This window comes from Pectinophora gossypiella, chromosome 4, assembly GCF_024362695.1.
Source record: "Pectinophora gossypiella chromosome 4, ilPecGoss1.1, whole genome shotgun sequence".
NCBI classification, from domain to species: Eukaryota; Metazoa; Arthropoda; class Insecta; order Lepidoptera; family Gelechiidae; genus Pectinophora; species Pectinophora gossypiella.
The window spans coordinates 8,439,140-8,455,370 of NC_065407.1; the positions used below are offsets into that span (position 1 = coordinate 8,439,140).

At 35.5% G+C, this 16,231-nt stretch overlaps 2 protein-coding genes across 4 annotated transcripts; both read left to right on the top strand.

Annotated features, from left to right (window-relative positions):
* Nucleotides 1-1,358: 1,358 nt before the first annotated feature.
* LOC126366547 (putative uncharacterized protein DDB_G0271974) lies at nt 1,359-12,343 on the top strand. 3 transcript variants are annotated; one of them, XM_050009698.1, is made up of 6 exons: nt 1,359-1,377; nt 4,905-4,993; nt 5,698-5,725; nt 7,979-8,086; nt 10,031-10,150; nt 12,139-12,343. In XM_050009698.1, the coding sequence occupies exons 2-6, from the start codon at nt 4,917-4,919 to the stop codon at nt 12,184-12,186; spliced, it is 381 nt and encodes a 126-aa protein (XP_049865655.1). In that variant the 5' UTR covers nt 1,359-1,377; nt 4,905-4,916; the 3' UTR covers nt 12,187-12,343. The 3 variants fall into 3 exon arrangements, with proteins under 3 accessions (XP_049865655.1, XP_049865656.1, XP_049865654.1); XM_050009699.1 differs by having other exon boundaries at nt 1,373-1,391; XM_050009697.1 differs by lacking the exon at nt 1,359-1,377 and adding an exon at nt 3,862-4,075.
* A 3,070-nt stretch (nt 12,344-15,413) lies between these two features.
* On the top strand, nt 15,414-16,229 carry LOC126366545 (growth-blocking peptide, long form-like). Its single transcript, XM_050009695.1, has one exon. It carries the CDS (start codon nt 15,714-15,716, stop codon nt 16,137-16,139), a length of 426 nt encoding a protein of 141 aa, XP_049865652.1. The 5' UTR covers nt 15,414-15,713; the 3' UTR covers nt 16,140-16,229.
* The last annotated feature ends 2 nt before the right edge of the window (nt 16,230-16,231 follow it).

Below are 16,231 nucleotides of genomic sequence, written 5' to 3' on the forward strand. Positions count from 1 at the left end.
CCTCCTGACTGGGACTTTCCGGAGTGAATTACCAACCATCTCGAGCTCTTGGGTATGGATATAACTTCCAACTCGTTATAATCTAGGAGACTTCAAGACTAGGGTGAATAGGCATTTGCTAGGTAAGTGTGATCCACCCTAGACCACATCGTCATTTACCATCAGGTGAGATTGTGGTCCTACGTGAACCTATATTATTTAAAAAAAATGTAGGTAAGTAATAAAGAAGCAATTACAATAGCCACAAAAAAGACATATTGACAATAAGCATCATCCCCCTAGCATTATACTTATTTTTCACAGGGTCCGCTTACCTAACTTGAAGATTTGACAGGTCCAGTATTTTACAGAAGCGACTGCCTGTCTCACCTTCCAACCCACGAAGGGGAAACTAGCCCAATACACATTAGGTCACATACCTCCGAAAATGGAATTTTCGGGAATGTGGGTTTCCTCACGATGTTTTTCTTCACCGCTGAGCATGTGACAATCATTTCTGATCTAAACATGAATTACCTTACCACCCTTAGCTACCACGGCTCCACATATTGACAACAACTAAATGCATTTTTTATTGCTCGATGAAAGAAACGAACAACAATCTATTACTATTAGTAAATAGTATTAAACTATTTTTTATTTAGCAAGTATTGAACTATTTATCTAAGAATGTATAGATCGATCTCCACCAACCCGCAGTGGAGCAGCGTGATGGAGTATGCTCCATACCCTCCTCCCCCCCCCCCCCCCCCGGTTAATTGAGAGTAGGCCTGTGCCCAGCAGTGGGACGTATATAGGCTATTTATGTATAAATCAAACTTCACTTTGTACGGAACCCTAGCTAAGCAGCACAATTTTTCTTGACTGTATCATTTCCGTGGGTTAATTTCATTTCAGTGGACTCATTATCATTTCAGTGTACATTTATATCATTTCGGTGTATATTTATATCATTTCAGTGGGTACTTATCATTTCAGTGGACTCATAAAAATTCAATTTTAAATATCTCAGTAAGTTTCGATCGTATTTGATGCCCACTCACGCACATAATTCAAAATAGGTTAAAGTTTTATTTGTCGTCAAATATGTGAAGAAAAGTATTAAAATAAAAAATCTCACCGAAATGATAAAAAAATGAGACTTGTTGAAATTCACCCGTAAGTCTCATTGTGATGTATACGACACATCGATTATGTGTGAAAGCAATAATAATGTTTAGTGTTCGAGTATTATCAGCATTTGAAATCTCCCATAACTATGGACGTAAATCGTTTGGAATAGTAAAATTTAATTGCGATACTTGTACACTGCAACGTATTCATTAATCCAGTTTAAGTATCGCTCGTTTGGAGCCAACTAAACTCAAGCGATACCGGGTGAGCTAAAAATGGTGCAATTTCACTTGATTGTAATGATTTTCTGGAAAGTAGTGCTTACGTAAACCAAGATTATGGCTTACTACCTCAGGTGTTAACCTACCCACATTAAATAATATCCAATCCTATTCCAATATCACACTTACGATTTTAATTAATGAAACTCAAAAAAAGTTAAATATTTCGACGGCTTTATTTACTTATAATTATGTTCGTTGGTGTTGTGTTACCGTAATATATGTGTTCATATATTGCAGCAAATATTGCATTCCCCGCAGCAGAATTTTGCCGATAATTAATTTCGCTATGCCAAGAATGTTTTAAAAACAAAAATATCTTTTGAAATTGAAAGAGCTTTATTAAAAGCGTGTTTATACAAACACCGGGATATTTTTAATCCCGGTTTAAAATAAAATATTTTATCTATAGTATAAAAGATTTCATAATAAAATTAAAATATAAGCACTTAAGTAAGTATTAGCAATAAATAAATGTGCATACAGTTCAGAGGAAATCAAGTTTTTCAATAAGCCTGGCAGTTAGGTAGTAAGTTTTTTCTGTAGTCGAAACGGGCGCCGATAAATTCAGTTTCAGTCGGAAAGGTTTATTCGTTTACGTAAACTTTGAGATTGGCTCTAACAAGGCTGGGGCGGCGGGAACGCCGGTGATTTCTACTCTTAAAATCCAATTTAAATGCATTCCTCTGTGCCACAGGAGCCCCGATACGCTCCGGGGACCAATTAACTTATTCATCCTTAACATTTCATTGCTCAACTTTGATACTACTTTTGTGATTTTACTTTTAACCTTTAGCTGTTCGTGTGGACTGAAGTTGTTCAACTTAAGATTTAGTCGGATTTAAATGTCCCATTGCGAAATAGACTCGTGTTGAAGTTCTATGAACTTAAATTGGATGCTATTCAGGCTTTTTCATTGTGAAAACAGATATTCTACCTACAAACATAGGCAATACAAGCAACCTCGTAATATTCGTCGACAAAGTTGCGCATCGTCAAACGAAGTATCAAGAAAGTCATTTAAAATGCAATTTAGGACCCCTAATAGAAACGTTCGCACTAAGAATTGTTGCAAAGTGTAATGGGTTCAGGTGAAATTAACGCAGAAAAATAGGAAAAGTTAGAACGAGTTTCCCGCCAAGGGTTTTTTCCGACGGCAAGTAGCGCTGTGATTGTAAACTCCTGAATTTATAATGCCATTTCCGAACTCACTTCATCGAGAAGTTTAAACCGGTTCGTAATTTTACTTGCAAGTAATACCCTCGCATTCGCAGGTAAATTCAATAACTTCAAACTCGCCAAACAATTTCTTTTCAAATTTTCACTTCTCGAAGTTGATACTTTTTTCTTTGGAATATCTCGATTTCCAGATATTCTCATTGTACCTACTTACTTAAGTTTGAAATTTAAATGCAAAGTTCTTGGAAGTATTATTATCAATTGTTTTATTTTGTGTTTGTATATTTCTGTAAAAAATATAAGTATATATACGCTGTATAGCTATAAAACATCATCTTAATTTGTTTGTTTTGTAAAATATAAAGCATTCTTTAAATTGTAGAAAAATATACAATATTGCGTCCTGGATCGGACACGGACCCTATTTATTTGAAAAGGTTGCGATGACTCAAGCAGATTTGCAAGATATCTGTGCGCTCTGTGGATTACTTTGCAAGTCTTTTATGCGAAGAGGGCAGTATCATCACTACTTAAGGATATTAAAATCCCTTCTATTTGTGTAAGGAGCTTGTTTTCTTGCTGACGGCGGCCGCTGCGAATAATCCAGATGGAGCCGAGAGGACATTGATAGCTTCATAAAAAAAGTACCCGTGTGTGTGGTTCTTTGTATGTTCGATCTAATTAAAATGATTGAGACGTACCTACTTAATAACGGCGTGGGAATTTTTATGTAAACGAAGTAATTGTAGAACGCTTCCTTTACAAATGAAATGCGTTATTGCTCGGTATGAGCATTGTAAAAAAATGACTTTACGCTCTTCCGATACATTGCGAGATATAATGAGCTAATAATTTATATTAATGAGTAGTCAACTGCTTGTTTTGTATTTTTTCAAGGATGATACAATATTACGATTAACAAATAAGTAAATTGCGATTTATAAAAATACAGCATTTTTACATATTTGTTTATTTATTTTATAATTAATCAACAACAAACTTTGTGTAAAACTGAGGATTCGGTCAAGTAGTTAATGCCATTTGCGGCAAATCTACAAAAAATCACGAAAAAAAAGTTTTTATCTTTTTTTGTGCTGTGTTTTTCTTAAGTATTATTATTATTGTTTTTGTCATGTACTTGTAAAAATAAATAAATATCAATTATATAAACTAATAAGTAATGATGCTCATATAAAAAATATGAATTTATATTTTAAAGTATCAGGTAAGTATATCGTAGGTAAGTTATGCCGCCGCTTAGGACCATGCGTATACTTACATGCAATGGTCATTATTTTCTAAAGATATTATTTTGCTCGTTTTAAATGCATAAAGATTGTCGATTTATCAGTGACCTCGTGCTGGTAAACTCTCCACAAGTTATGTAAATTGATGTATTCCCAATTGGGTTATCACCAAACTCGATCCCAGTCAGTGCAAATCTTTAGGTGCCACACGATTGGTCGTTTAACTTGAGATATTTCGTTCCTTATTTTTTTACTGTAAGTATTATGAACATTTTACTACGTACTTACTGATACTTTTTGATCAACTCTTTTAGATTCCTTTTATAGTCCATATTATCTACTTATATTTTTATGAATTTATCTACTTATCTGTTAAAATTATTATATTTGGGGTAATTAATTTGATGTTCTTTACATATATTTATAGTTCACAACAATTTTTAAGTACTTTTTGATATAGGTAGTATATTCTTTTTCTGCGTAGTACCTAATTTATTTAAGATTGACTATTTAACAAAATTAGGTTATCCCTATGCTTTGTTTAATGTTTACTGTGTAAATAAAAATTCCAATAACATAGAAAGTCATTTAAATTACTAATTGTGATTATTAAATTGGGTATTTTACTAGCGGGCTAACCGATAAGCGTGTTTTGGGAATCCTAATAAAAGTCTGCTAATATCAGTTCATTTATTATTGTTGTTATTTAATTATTATTTTTTATTTTATATATTCTTGTGATTTATACGTTATACGCAATATATGATTTGCAGCAACTTTTTAAATTTTGAATATGACGCAGTTGGTTTCTCACGCGGTACAAAAAAGACAACAGATTTGATGCTGTCCAGTTGGGAACGAATTTCGGTTCGGGGCGTCATCGGGGCGGCGAGAGATTTTTATGTTTAACACAATTAATCGACTCTAGAAGTCGATAGCGATATGCGCCAAATGAGGGAATCATCGACCACGCCGACGGTGTCGATACCGGGTCCTGAAGTGTTTGTTGTCGCGAGCTGGTTGGCCGTTCTAGGCTAGCATCTAGTTTAACCTTCGTACGTATCGTATCGTTTTATGATTTCAGTGATTTACAACCATGAATAAGGCAATGCTGCTGCTGCTTATAGTCCTCACTGCAGCCATAGTGACAGACGCCAGATCATGCTCTGCCAGGTACCTATATATACTTACTTAAGTATTATGTTCCGTTTCCGTGCTTGGGAAGCGTTATAAGCCGTTGGTCCCGGTTACTACTTACCGATGTAAGTTAGTGACTGAATGCAAGCTGACAACAGTGTCATTGCAAAATGAAGATTAAAGATAAACTAGGTTTAAATTAATAATGCGCCTGCCGAAAAATGTTGATGGATTTTAATTAAATAAATTGACAAGTCATAATAATAGGGTAGTTTCCAACTAGTCAAATCAATTACTTTTTACTAAACGTCAAAACACGAAATTACTATGCAATTTGTATGAAAAAGCATCCTGTGAAGTCATAGAAATAGTGTCAAAATGTCGCAGTTATTATTACATTTTTCTTTATTAAAATTCAAAATTGAGTTAAATAGTAAAAAGGAAACGTTTTTCGTCATCTTTAAATTTGTCTTTATTTAGTAATCAGAATTTCATAATTTTATCTCTGACCTAGGAAATTACCCAATTCTATTAGCGCCGCGGTCACGGTACTTCTTCCGTGACAATGGTACACACGTGTAAATATTTCAAATGACATTGATTTGCATGTTTGTATTGTTCATTCCTTAGACAATTATCTATTCTTTCGCAATAATACTCTAGCCTACTAAGTATATTATAATTATAGCAAAAAAAAAACACTATAAACTCTACATGTCATCTTACTAATTGTTTTTCAGGAAAAGCAACCGCAATTGTGACAATGATGTAAGTATTATTTTCTTATGTTTATAATATTTTAGAAAAATCACCATTTATTTTTACCAAACTCAGACGCAGGTGCGTTTCAGAGGTACGTGACCTAAACCTATATTGAGCTGGTTTTCTCTTCCCGGGTAAGAAGGTCTGACACGCAGTCGCTTCTGTAAAAAACGTCAAATCTTCTGGTTAGATGAAAACCATTATAACGCAAGGGACATGATGATGAGAAAAACCTGTTCCTTTTACCACTTCCCTCACTTTGTTCTAAACAAGTTTATTCCTCCACTAGCCCGGGCCCAGGAGAACCAATGTACTAATGATGTATTTTTCATAGATTTTAAACTTAAATAAAATCTTGTGGGATAGATAGCACGTCACTGAAACTTGAAAATGTTAAAAATATATGTAGGAAATATGTTACCATTGATTTGGTTAACTTAGCTTGTCAAAATGTAAACAATATTTTTGTTTCTGTAGAATTTCGCATGGACAGGAGGGGAACGCGGTGGTGTAATGGTTAACACGCTCGTCCCGGCTTGACAAAAGCTGCGGTTCAATTCCTGTCCGAGTCAGAATTTTTGATTTAAGGGTGGTATTAATAAACGAATCTCAGCTGAGACTGCCCTCAAGATCATGCTCAAGTCTCTGTTTTTATATGAGAACTGTCGCATTGACATGATCGTGAGGGCAGTCTCGAAGCTGAGATTAGTTTATTAATACCACCCTAAGTGTCTCTTTGTTTTGTGGTAATATTATATTACCAAAATCTTTTACGGAACTTCTAAAAATAAAGATGTAGTTCGCATAAATCTACTATTGCTGTACCCTGAAATCCCTGGACCGAGCTTCTAAGAGCAGGCAGCTGTACTTTGGCCGTGTTTGCGGCAAGATGCGACCTAATCGTCTCGCTAGAGGGACATGAGAGTTCGACATTGTCCTCCTTCGGTGATACTGGTGGTACCACCACGATGTGGTGTTTCGTTACACGGCCTAATCCGATTAAGCATTGTTAAACATCTCGATTTTGGCGGGATAGCTCCAAATTTTAGCCTGAAATTAAATGTGATGGACGGAATCATGCCAAAGTAATTGTAGCTGTTTGTTACCTTTTTACACAGAAACCGCTAAACCGATTTAGATGAAAATTGGCACATAGATTGATCGAAACCCAGAGACGGACATAGGGCAAAATATGAATGCAAATATAAACTTATACATTGCATATTCTCGACTGCTACATTTATATAGGTAACATAATTATGATATAGCCACGTAATAGTAGTAGTATTTATTATTTATTTATTTATTTGTACACAATAAAACAGGCACAAGTTAGTAGTGTTAGTGTGGTTAGTAGTGATTAGGCTGTAAAAATAAAAGTGCAATTAATTAAAATAGAACGAGTCAAATTCAATAGTTAGGTACAATTATTGTACTCTTGTGCCTGGAAATCCCAGCCTCAAGGATTTCCTATTATTTGTTAGGTAGTTATATTTTTTAGCTGCAATTCGTTTAATTGTTCAGACTTCGCATTAAGTACATACGTTAGTTTATGTTGCTATTGAAAGTAAGTATATAAAAGAAGTTCGTTAAATAAATAAATACTTAAGACCTTGATTCGCGCGTAAGCTTCGTTATCGGTGGCATATATCTAATTTTACACAAACAACGCAAGGCTAGACTAATTCAACAATCTATGCGGATGAGGTAATGCGACTGATAATGATTGAGGACAGTGGCAGAGGTGAAGGGAAGATGGTGATGGCAAATAATAAACAAATACTTATTTCATACTTAACATTGATAACCTAATACGTCCTAATGCTGGGCACGGGAGGCTAAAGAACTTTTATTGCGATTAATTTTAGGACTTCTATGTTAAATGTCACATAATATGAATAATTTATAAAGAAGGGTATACTTTTTAGGGACATATTTATAGTACTTTTAAGGACGGATTTATTGTAGGTGCTTTCTAGGGACAGATTTCTGGTATTTTCTAGAAACTAATTTGTGGTACTTACCAGATACGGATTTCTAATACTATCTAGGGACGAATTTATGGTACTCTTTAGGTACGAATTTATGCTGCTTTATAGGGGGGGAATTTATGGTACTTCCTGGAAACGACCTTTAGAAATATTATAACATAATAGGTACCAAATTGGGGTTATCAAAGGCACATCCATCGCTAGATAAAATAATGTGGATGAGGTGATTAGCACGAAGTCATTAAAAAGTTCTTCTTTTACCTTTTAGAGTGACGACAAGAAGAAAGACTGCGACTCGTCCTCCTCCTCCTCGTCCTCGTCATCTTCGTCATCATCATCATCGTCATCATCTTCAGAGGAAGACGATGATTGCAATGTGAGTACCTTCTTAAATACTAATTGTCATGGTAACAGCCGTAGAGACATAGGTAAGAATCAAGATCATCAAGCAAACATAAGCTCACGCACGATTATGTTCCCAATTGGGGTAGTCAGAGATTATTGAGGTAGATCCATCGCATAACCGAGCTTTTTCTTAAACCAACGTCATAGTTGGTGAGCATTGATATAGTGACCTATAAAAATCATGCTTCTAAGGGCCTTAGCCAAGTTGCAAATGATTTCGAAAAGCGACGTTGACAATTATGATGATGGATTGGCATGTCACCTTATGTCAACACCCATACCTTTTTATCGGAAAGAAAGAAAACAAGAAAACAATTTATTATAGAAATAAGTAGATAACAATATTGAGGAGAGAACAAAATAATTTTAAACCTTATCTGTAAAAACGGACATCATCTTAAAATATATATTTTGGTCGGTTAGTTAAATACATGTAGATGGATAGATGTAGCATTTATTATGAACTTAGTCTAAACAATACAATACAGCGTGTTAGTGACATCGTAACGAATACCGCAGGGTCTGCATGAAAATCGCGCCGTACGCGGCGCGAATTGTATCGAGGGTTTCTACCAATAAACGCAGGGAATGATATCAACGTCGAACTATTGCTCGAAGTCCTCGATATAATTCGCGCCGCGCGCGGCGTGTTTGCCGTGCAGACTCTGCTGAGGGGATATAAATATATGAAAGTAAGTAATAATATTTATTATGCTATATTAATGTAGTATGAATAATTCAGTCCCAATTCATTTTCTTTTTCAGAACTCCTAGCGTTATTACGTCGTTATAAAAATACTTGAACAGCTAAGTATTATAAGTAGGTAGAGCAAACAGTACGCAGTGGAACACTCCAATTTGTTTGGAGAATGTTCTGGCTGCGGGCTCCTTCAGGCGAGCCTCGATTGCGGCAGTAATGAGCAATAATGATGAAACTGTTCCCAACTCCACCGGCAATATTATTTTTATTCCCACTTTAACAGATATTAAGCCAGAGAAAAATTTTAACTCGATTTACAGTGGGCTGTGAATTTGTTTCGCTAGACAGCCGTCAGTAGCAAAATAAAACTTGAACGGTTTAAACATTCCATGCTTCGGAAGGCACGTTATGCCGTCTACTAGCTAAAAAGCCTCCAGCAACTGACACAGCGTGAAGTATGCTTCATACTCCCTCCGGTTGATTGAGGGGATACTTTATTTCGTAGGTAGGTAATGAATAAAGATAATTTCCTTTGATTCATTCATAAACATCATGAGTCATGTCCGGGGCCTATGACGTTTCAATAATAACCCTGACACCAGGGTTGATGGGGTTGGTAATCTACCTCACAACCCACACGATAGATGAAGATTTATTAACACTGTTACACACGTAAATCTTTCTGGAAAATGTTATATTATTAACTTACCATATCATAATTTATGAACGTTCCATTCGCAAGTTGGTGGTTAGCGGAGTAGGTATATATTTACTTAAAATAATATTTGTGCTAGTATTGCCATTACATAAACAGCCTATATACGTTCCGATGCTGGGCACAGGCCTCCTCTCAATCAATCGGAGGCAGCATACTCCATCACGCTGCTCCACTGCTGGTTGGAGCAGGAGTTTTTATGGCTAATAGCCGGGACCAATGGCTTAACGTGCCCTTCGGAGCAGGGAATCATCTTACTTTTTCAGACAATCAGGTGATTCAAGCCCGAAAAGTCCTTACCAAACTTAATGTCCCCATCGGGAATTGAACCTGGACCTCCAGATCGTGAGCCTAACGCTCTAACCACTATACCACGGAGGCTGTTAGTATTGCCATTGTCAAACGAAAAGTTCGAAATATAAAATATTTACTATAAAAAAACACTTCAATGTCATATTGACTTTAATTGTGTGATTTTGAACCAATTTGCTTTTCCGCAGGGAAAGAAAGATGACTCCTCGTCCAGCTCCTCGTCATCATCATCATCATCTTCGTCATCATCATCAGAAGAAGATGGCAAGTGCGATGACGATGATGACAATGACTCAAACAATCATCATGTTAGTATTTTTTTTCCTTTTACAGAGTAAATCTTAAAACTAAATTGCTGGGGTCAAAGTATTGCTCTTATACATACAGGGTGTTAGTGACATCGTAACGAAAACTTTGGGGTAAGATTTACACCATGATTCTCTGTCGCAAAAGTATGGAGCTCAAAATAATTATAAAAAAACAATCAAAAATCTTCATGAATTTTGCGAAGGAATATTCCACTTGATATTAACTCAGAATCATAAGCTGAATCATGCCCCCAGTGTACGGTACGGTATCAGTAACACCCTGTATACCTTCTATTATTAAGCCTTTTCCTAGTATGGGCTCTAATTTGGTTGGTAGAATGCTCAAATTAGGTTCCAAACGTTTTTTCGTTTCTGCTCCGCACCACCTAAATCTCCTGGTAGTTGCGGGTTCCAAATACATTCCGCTTAGGGACGGTACTGAAAAGTATCGGCGTCCGAAGGAAGTAATACACGATCCCGAGGACCCGATTACTCTAGCCATAGAGGCAGCCAATCAGCTCGCGACACCAAACACTTCAGGACCCCGATACCTACCCCGCCGGCGTGGTCGACGATGTCCCTCATTCAGCGCTTATCGCTATCGACCCACCAGGGTCGATTAATTCTTTCAAATATTTTTCTCCTCAGACGACGCCCTGAGCCGAGGTCCGCGCCCAACTGGGCACCCTCAGGCTGTTGTCTTAAACGTTGTACCGGGTGAGAGCCTTCAGCGCTCCCCATTTGTCCGGCCAAGTAGTTAATGCCATCTGCAGCAAATCTACAATAAGTCACGTCAAAAAAAAAGGTTGGTAGAATCAGGTATACTTATTCTGTACGAAGCATCCTATTGCATTGAGTGTAATGGTACATGTCATTCGTCACTAACTGGACCGGTTATGGAGTAAACTACAATAATAATAACAATAGACAAACAATAAAATATACAATATACAAAGCAATATATAATATAAATACAATATACGAAGCTCTGCTGCGAGCAAGCAGTAACACCCGGATGAGAAATTATTTTTTAAAAAAAAAAAGAAAAACTCCTAAATATACTTTAAAAACGATTTATACCTTTATAGTGGACTAAGACTCATAATTTAATTAAAATAACTTAAGTATATAAAAAAATTACTGATCCAATCATTTGGAAGACATATTGGCGCCTGACTTTATTGTTTGAGTCAGTTCGTACTATTAGAACTTATGGGTTATAATATTATACACGGAGTTGGACGTTGCTATTCTTGGGTCGTTTTAGAACTGAGTACCGCATGAACCTAATTCTCTTTTGTCATTAATTTGCATTTAACAGCCTACCCATGTAGAAAAAAAGTAGGATTGTTTGAGAAACACAGTGATCGGCTCATTGTTAATACCCGGAAAAAAATAACTTGCTTTACATGTCAGTTGATTGCATAAGATCAATGTATACGTTTTTATAATAAGATTCTCATTGACACTCAATATTTACCTTTTAAGACAATAATTAAACAGAAATTTTGTAAATTGTAAATGTAATAGTGATTATTTTGAAGATATGAATTCATGGGATTGACTGTCTGGGAACTCATATTAGGCAGCCAAATTATGAAATTGAATAATAATAATTAATGTTTTTTTAAAGAACGTCTAGGGCCCTGTGCTGAGGTTTTTCTTGCAGCTTCTTTTCCCCGGAGACAGGTTGTGAGAAGCTGCAGCAGTTATAGGCGGAGGAGACGTTCGTTATATAAAAATGAAATTCAAGGTGTAACTAATTTACCTACTGAATAAAGATATTTTGGAATTCGAATTTGAATAACCACCTATTCTGATCAAAAATAAGATTGCTCATTTTGTGTGACTTTGTTTCAATTTATCAAATAAGCTAATGGTTCACGTATTTACTATGTACATAATTATGTACTGTGAAACGTGATTTTACCTAACTTACAACTAAGTACCTAAATTGTCAATAATGACTTTAAACTTTTATTTTACAGCACAAAAAATCGAAGCACATGAAGAGTAAGAGATGCAGCAAAAAGTGAAGAAGAGTGAAGTTGTATCAAGCAGACATTTTGTAACAACAATATATACGTAACATACTTAATGAGGTAGCATTTAGTACAGAATTACAATTAAGCAACTCGGTTTTGTACACGTTTTTGAAGTAAAATAAAGCTAAATGGTTGGAATTGCATTGTATTTATTGTGTTTTACATACAACCAATGACGTTTTACAAATCGTTTCCTGTTTTAGTCAGAATTTGATTACTTTTGGAATGCTGAACCATTTTTGAGTTAATTAATCCATAAATCAGAGTCATTACCGATACCGATGTCAGTTTCATTTAATTTTATTGCTCAGATATGATTTCAATAAGCGGGACAATGTTGTATGTGCCCAATTTGCTTCTATGTGAGAGTATTTCAAAATATTTAAATATCTTGACTACTAATCCCAACTAGTCTTTCCACCAATTAAACAATTTATTTAGGAAATTAACATACAAAAAGTACAATAAGGGCCAACGCATTCAAAATCCAATACATAAATATTCAAAAATAAAGAGTTATGGACCGTCTTATTAGCCGAGGAAAAGAAGCTGCAAGAAAAACCTCGGCACAGGGCCCTAGACGTTCGTAAAAAAAAGGTAAAATATTGTTATACAATGTAGTTTTATCCTACAATGCCTAACAATTTCCTACACTACGAAACATTTGTGGCTGAAGTAAAGTGGTGGAACAAATTTCTACTCACCACGTACTTATTTCTTTTTAACTCAAAGCAAAATCAGATAAATGCAAATAAAAATATGATCATAATGTATCATTATGTTGAGCGTATAATAATCGTCCTTTTTACAGTACTTGCTATTTTAAATGATGTACTTACAATTTAAAGTAACTTTTATTATTTCTTTCAGCAGACGTCCGAGATTGTCATATATTTATATTATATCTGAAGAAGTTTGCTGGTTTTACGACAATAAACTAAAAATAACTGTTATTATGTTATGTCTTTATCATCCTCTGTCAAATTTGCTAAAATAGTAAAAGTGCCTTTAACTTTGACAATAGCTTTAAAGTGGTTCAATTAAGATCGCAATGGACATTAATGAATACTACGCGTGTGTTGTGTGTAAATTTTGTCGACGAGTATAATTAAATATCGTCGTAAGAGCCCAGGCATTTTAATCACAAAATGCCTCCCCACTCATGCGCTATATTTCTGGTATTTTTCGCTTAGCGTTACGGATCAAAGGATACTAACTCAATGTCTAATTCAAATAAGGAGAAAAAGACATCCATCTGAATAGTGACCTTAGTGGGCTCACTAAGGGACATTGATCCGAACAATAATTTATTATCTACTTATCGATAGCTAGGTAATATTTATTCAAAATAATTTGATGATTTTGAGCACTGTTTGATATCGTGGTTGCATTTAGTAAATAACAATTAGGTGGACCGTAATTTAAGAACTCACAATGTTATCAATTGTAAACAGTTCCATTTAGCTATGAAAATATTGGTAACTGCTGGAATGCCGAGCATGGCCTATGGTCGTGCTAACGACAGTCAATGAATAGAATGGAAGTCAATTGATACAATAAGATCAACTATGGTCAACTCACGAGCATCTATATTTATGATCAACAAGCGTTTTACTGTCACTCATGCGATCGAAGAAGCACAACCTCCAAATTGTAAAGTAAACGGCGTCGTAAAACGATGATAACAATATTTATTTTAAGTGCTGTTCTGATCTTGAGCCAGGCCTTGGTACTTAAGGACAAGGAAGACCGCAATATTTATTATGAAGTTGAAAATTTACCCGAACCTGTAGAACATCCTGATATAAACTATGTGGATAACAAAAATGAGTATGAGATGGCGGATAAACTTATGTACAAAGTAATGTCACCTAAAAATGGTCGAGTCTATAACAGCATAAATAAAAAAGACTTTAAAGATTACGTCATCATAAAGGCAAAGCGACAAATGTTTGATATCAGCCCTTATGTGATGATGAGACAGTTAGATGATATAAAATATATGGTAATTTGGCTGAACTTGTATTGTGAGATGCATCCTGATTGCAACAGCAAGACATTAAACGAGGAACTTAACAAGGTAAGCCCATACAATGTCTATAACTTGTACAGTGCACACTCGGTGCGTGAGAAATAGACATATCTATACGTAGGTATATTATCATTACGTTATATAATTGTAATTGTATTATGAAATGCAATTCGAAAACAACTACTTACTTAGTATTATGTAAGTAGTCGGTAAAACTAACTTATTTGCGTTTTGCAACTATCTATGAATAACACAAACTCTAGAGTATATCAGTGTATCAATACGAAGCATGTTCTATTTAATACAGTGTGAGTGGAGAGAGATAAAAAATGATTAGTGGTAATGTGTGTATCATGAATGTGAGGCGTCTGGCGGGAAGTATTTGTTCGACAAACGTGCACTGTGAATATTATCGGGCTTAGTATTGTAAAATGTCCCTTTTGTTTACTCGACTATTACGCCTAATTATAATATTAAATATTGTTATCATTGTAAGCGCTATTCCATTTGGGAATTTGAACTTGACGGACTTGTTTGGAAATCCCGTTAAAGACATTTTGAATAGTTTAGTGGAAACCCAAGTAGATATAGGAAAAGATGTGAATGATACAAGTGATGTGGGCAAAGCAATGATGATAGAAGTGCCCCAGAATACGGACAAGTGTGAGCCTGGCCGTGTGAGGGATATCAACGGAGTGTGCAGAGAGCCGTGGTGACCACACCGCGGCGGTGACTTGTATAGCGGTCTTGCAGCGCAGTGTGCTTAATTCATTTCGTTACAATGGACGCGAAAAATGTGTTTATATTGACAGTAGTGATATTGAGTGCGTGTACTATGGGAAATTCAGGCGTAGTGTTTAATTTTCACGATAAAATCCGATCAGCAACCACAGAAGCCTCTGAATCAGCGACATTGAATAGTCAAATCATCAGAGTACCTAATATTGCTTGCCCTAGTGGATATAGACGCGATGGACTAGGAAATTGCCGAGAAATATTTTAAGGTGCGGACGTTTGACTTTATTTTTAGACGTGATAAGAAATTAGATAATTGTTAAGTAAATGTTCAATTGCAAGAATAGAAAGTGAAAACAGATGAACGTTGAATAGTTTGTTAATGCGTAATAGGGTGTACGTTGTCACTGTTTTCTTTATTTATTCATCAGTTTTTGTTTTTACTTACAGATTGTTTACGCGGTGGGAAAAAACTAAAACAGCAGTATATCAGGAAAGCAAAGACGTTCTGTGCCTTTAAGTGAATTGTCAATTCATTTGAACTGAGTTATATAGTACGTATTTTCCTTACCTCGCTGCACAATATGATATATTATCATCAATTCTTGGAATAGAGCAGCTCTTTGTTGATAATTCCTGAGGTCAAGAGATTATCGGCCGCTACATATATCCTATACGACACGTTGTGGGAAGTTTAGTTAACTGAACTATATTATAAGAAGATACACGTATCAACAGACAAGTTTTCAAGATGAAATATTCATTTTTTGTTTTAATATTCGCTATCACAGTGATAAATTATGAAACTGTCAATTGTGGAATAGTGAAAAACTTTTTTGATGACGTTCATAATACTGCTCATAAAGTGAGAGAAGATATTAAAGATTTGTTGCATCCAAAAAAAGGTGAGGATACCCCGACGAAGGCGCAAGAAGAAGTGTCGGTTAAAGAACCGACTGTTAAACCTGCAGAGCAACCTTCTAAAAGTGAGGAGAAGCCAGTAGAAGTCACTACTACTTCGACCCCTAAGGCAGCGTCAGACTCGACTGTTGCCACCACAGCGGCCCCTGCTTCAAATGTTACGACTACAGAAAAAGACGGACGTGAGAATTTTAAAGGAAGCTGCGCCACTGGGTACGCACGCACGGCAGATGGAAGATGCAAACCTACCTTTTGAATTTTCCAATATAAATTATACTAACAAAGTAAAACTATTGATGTGTTAAATTCCAATGTAATTATAATATTAAAGAGATAATAACACACATG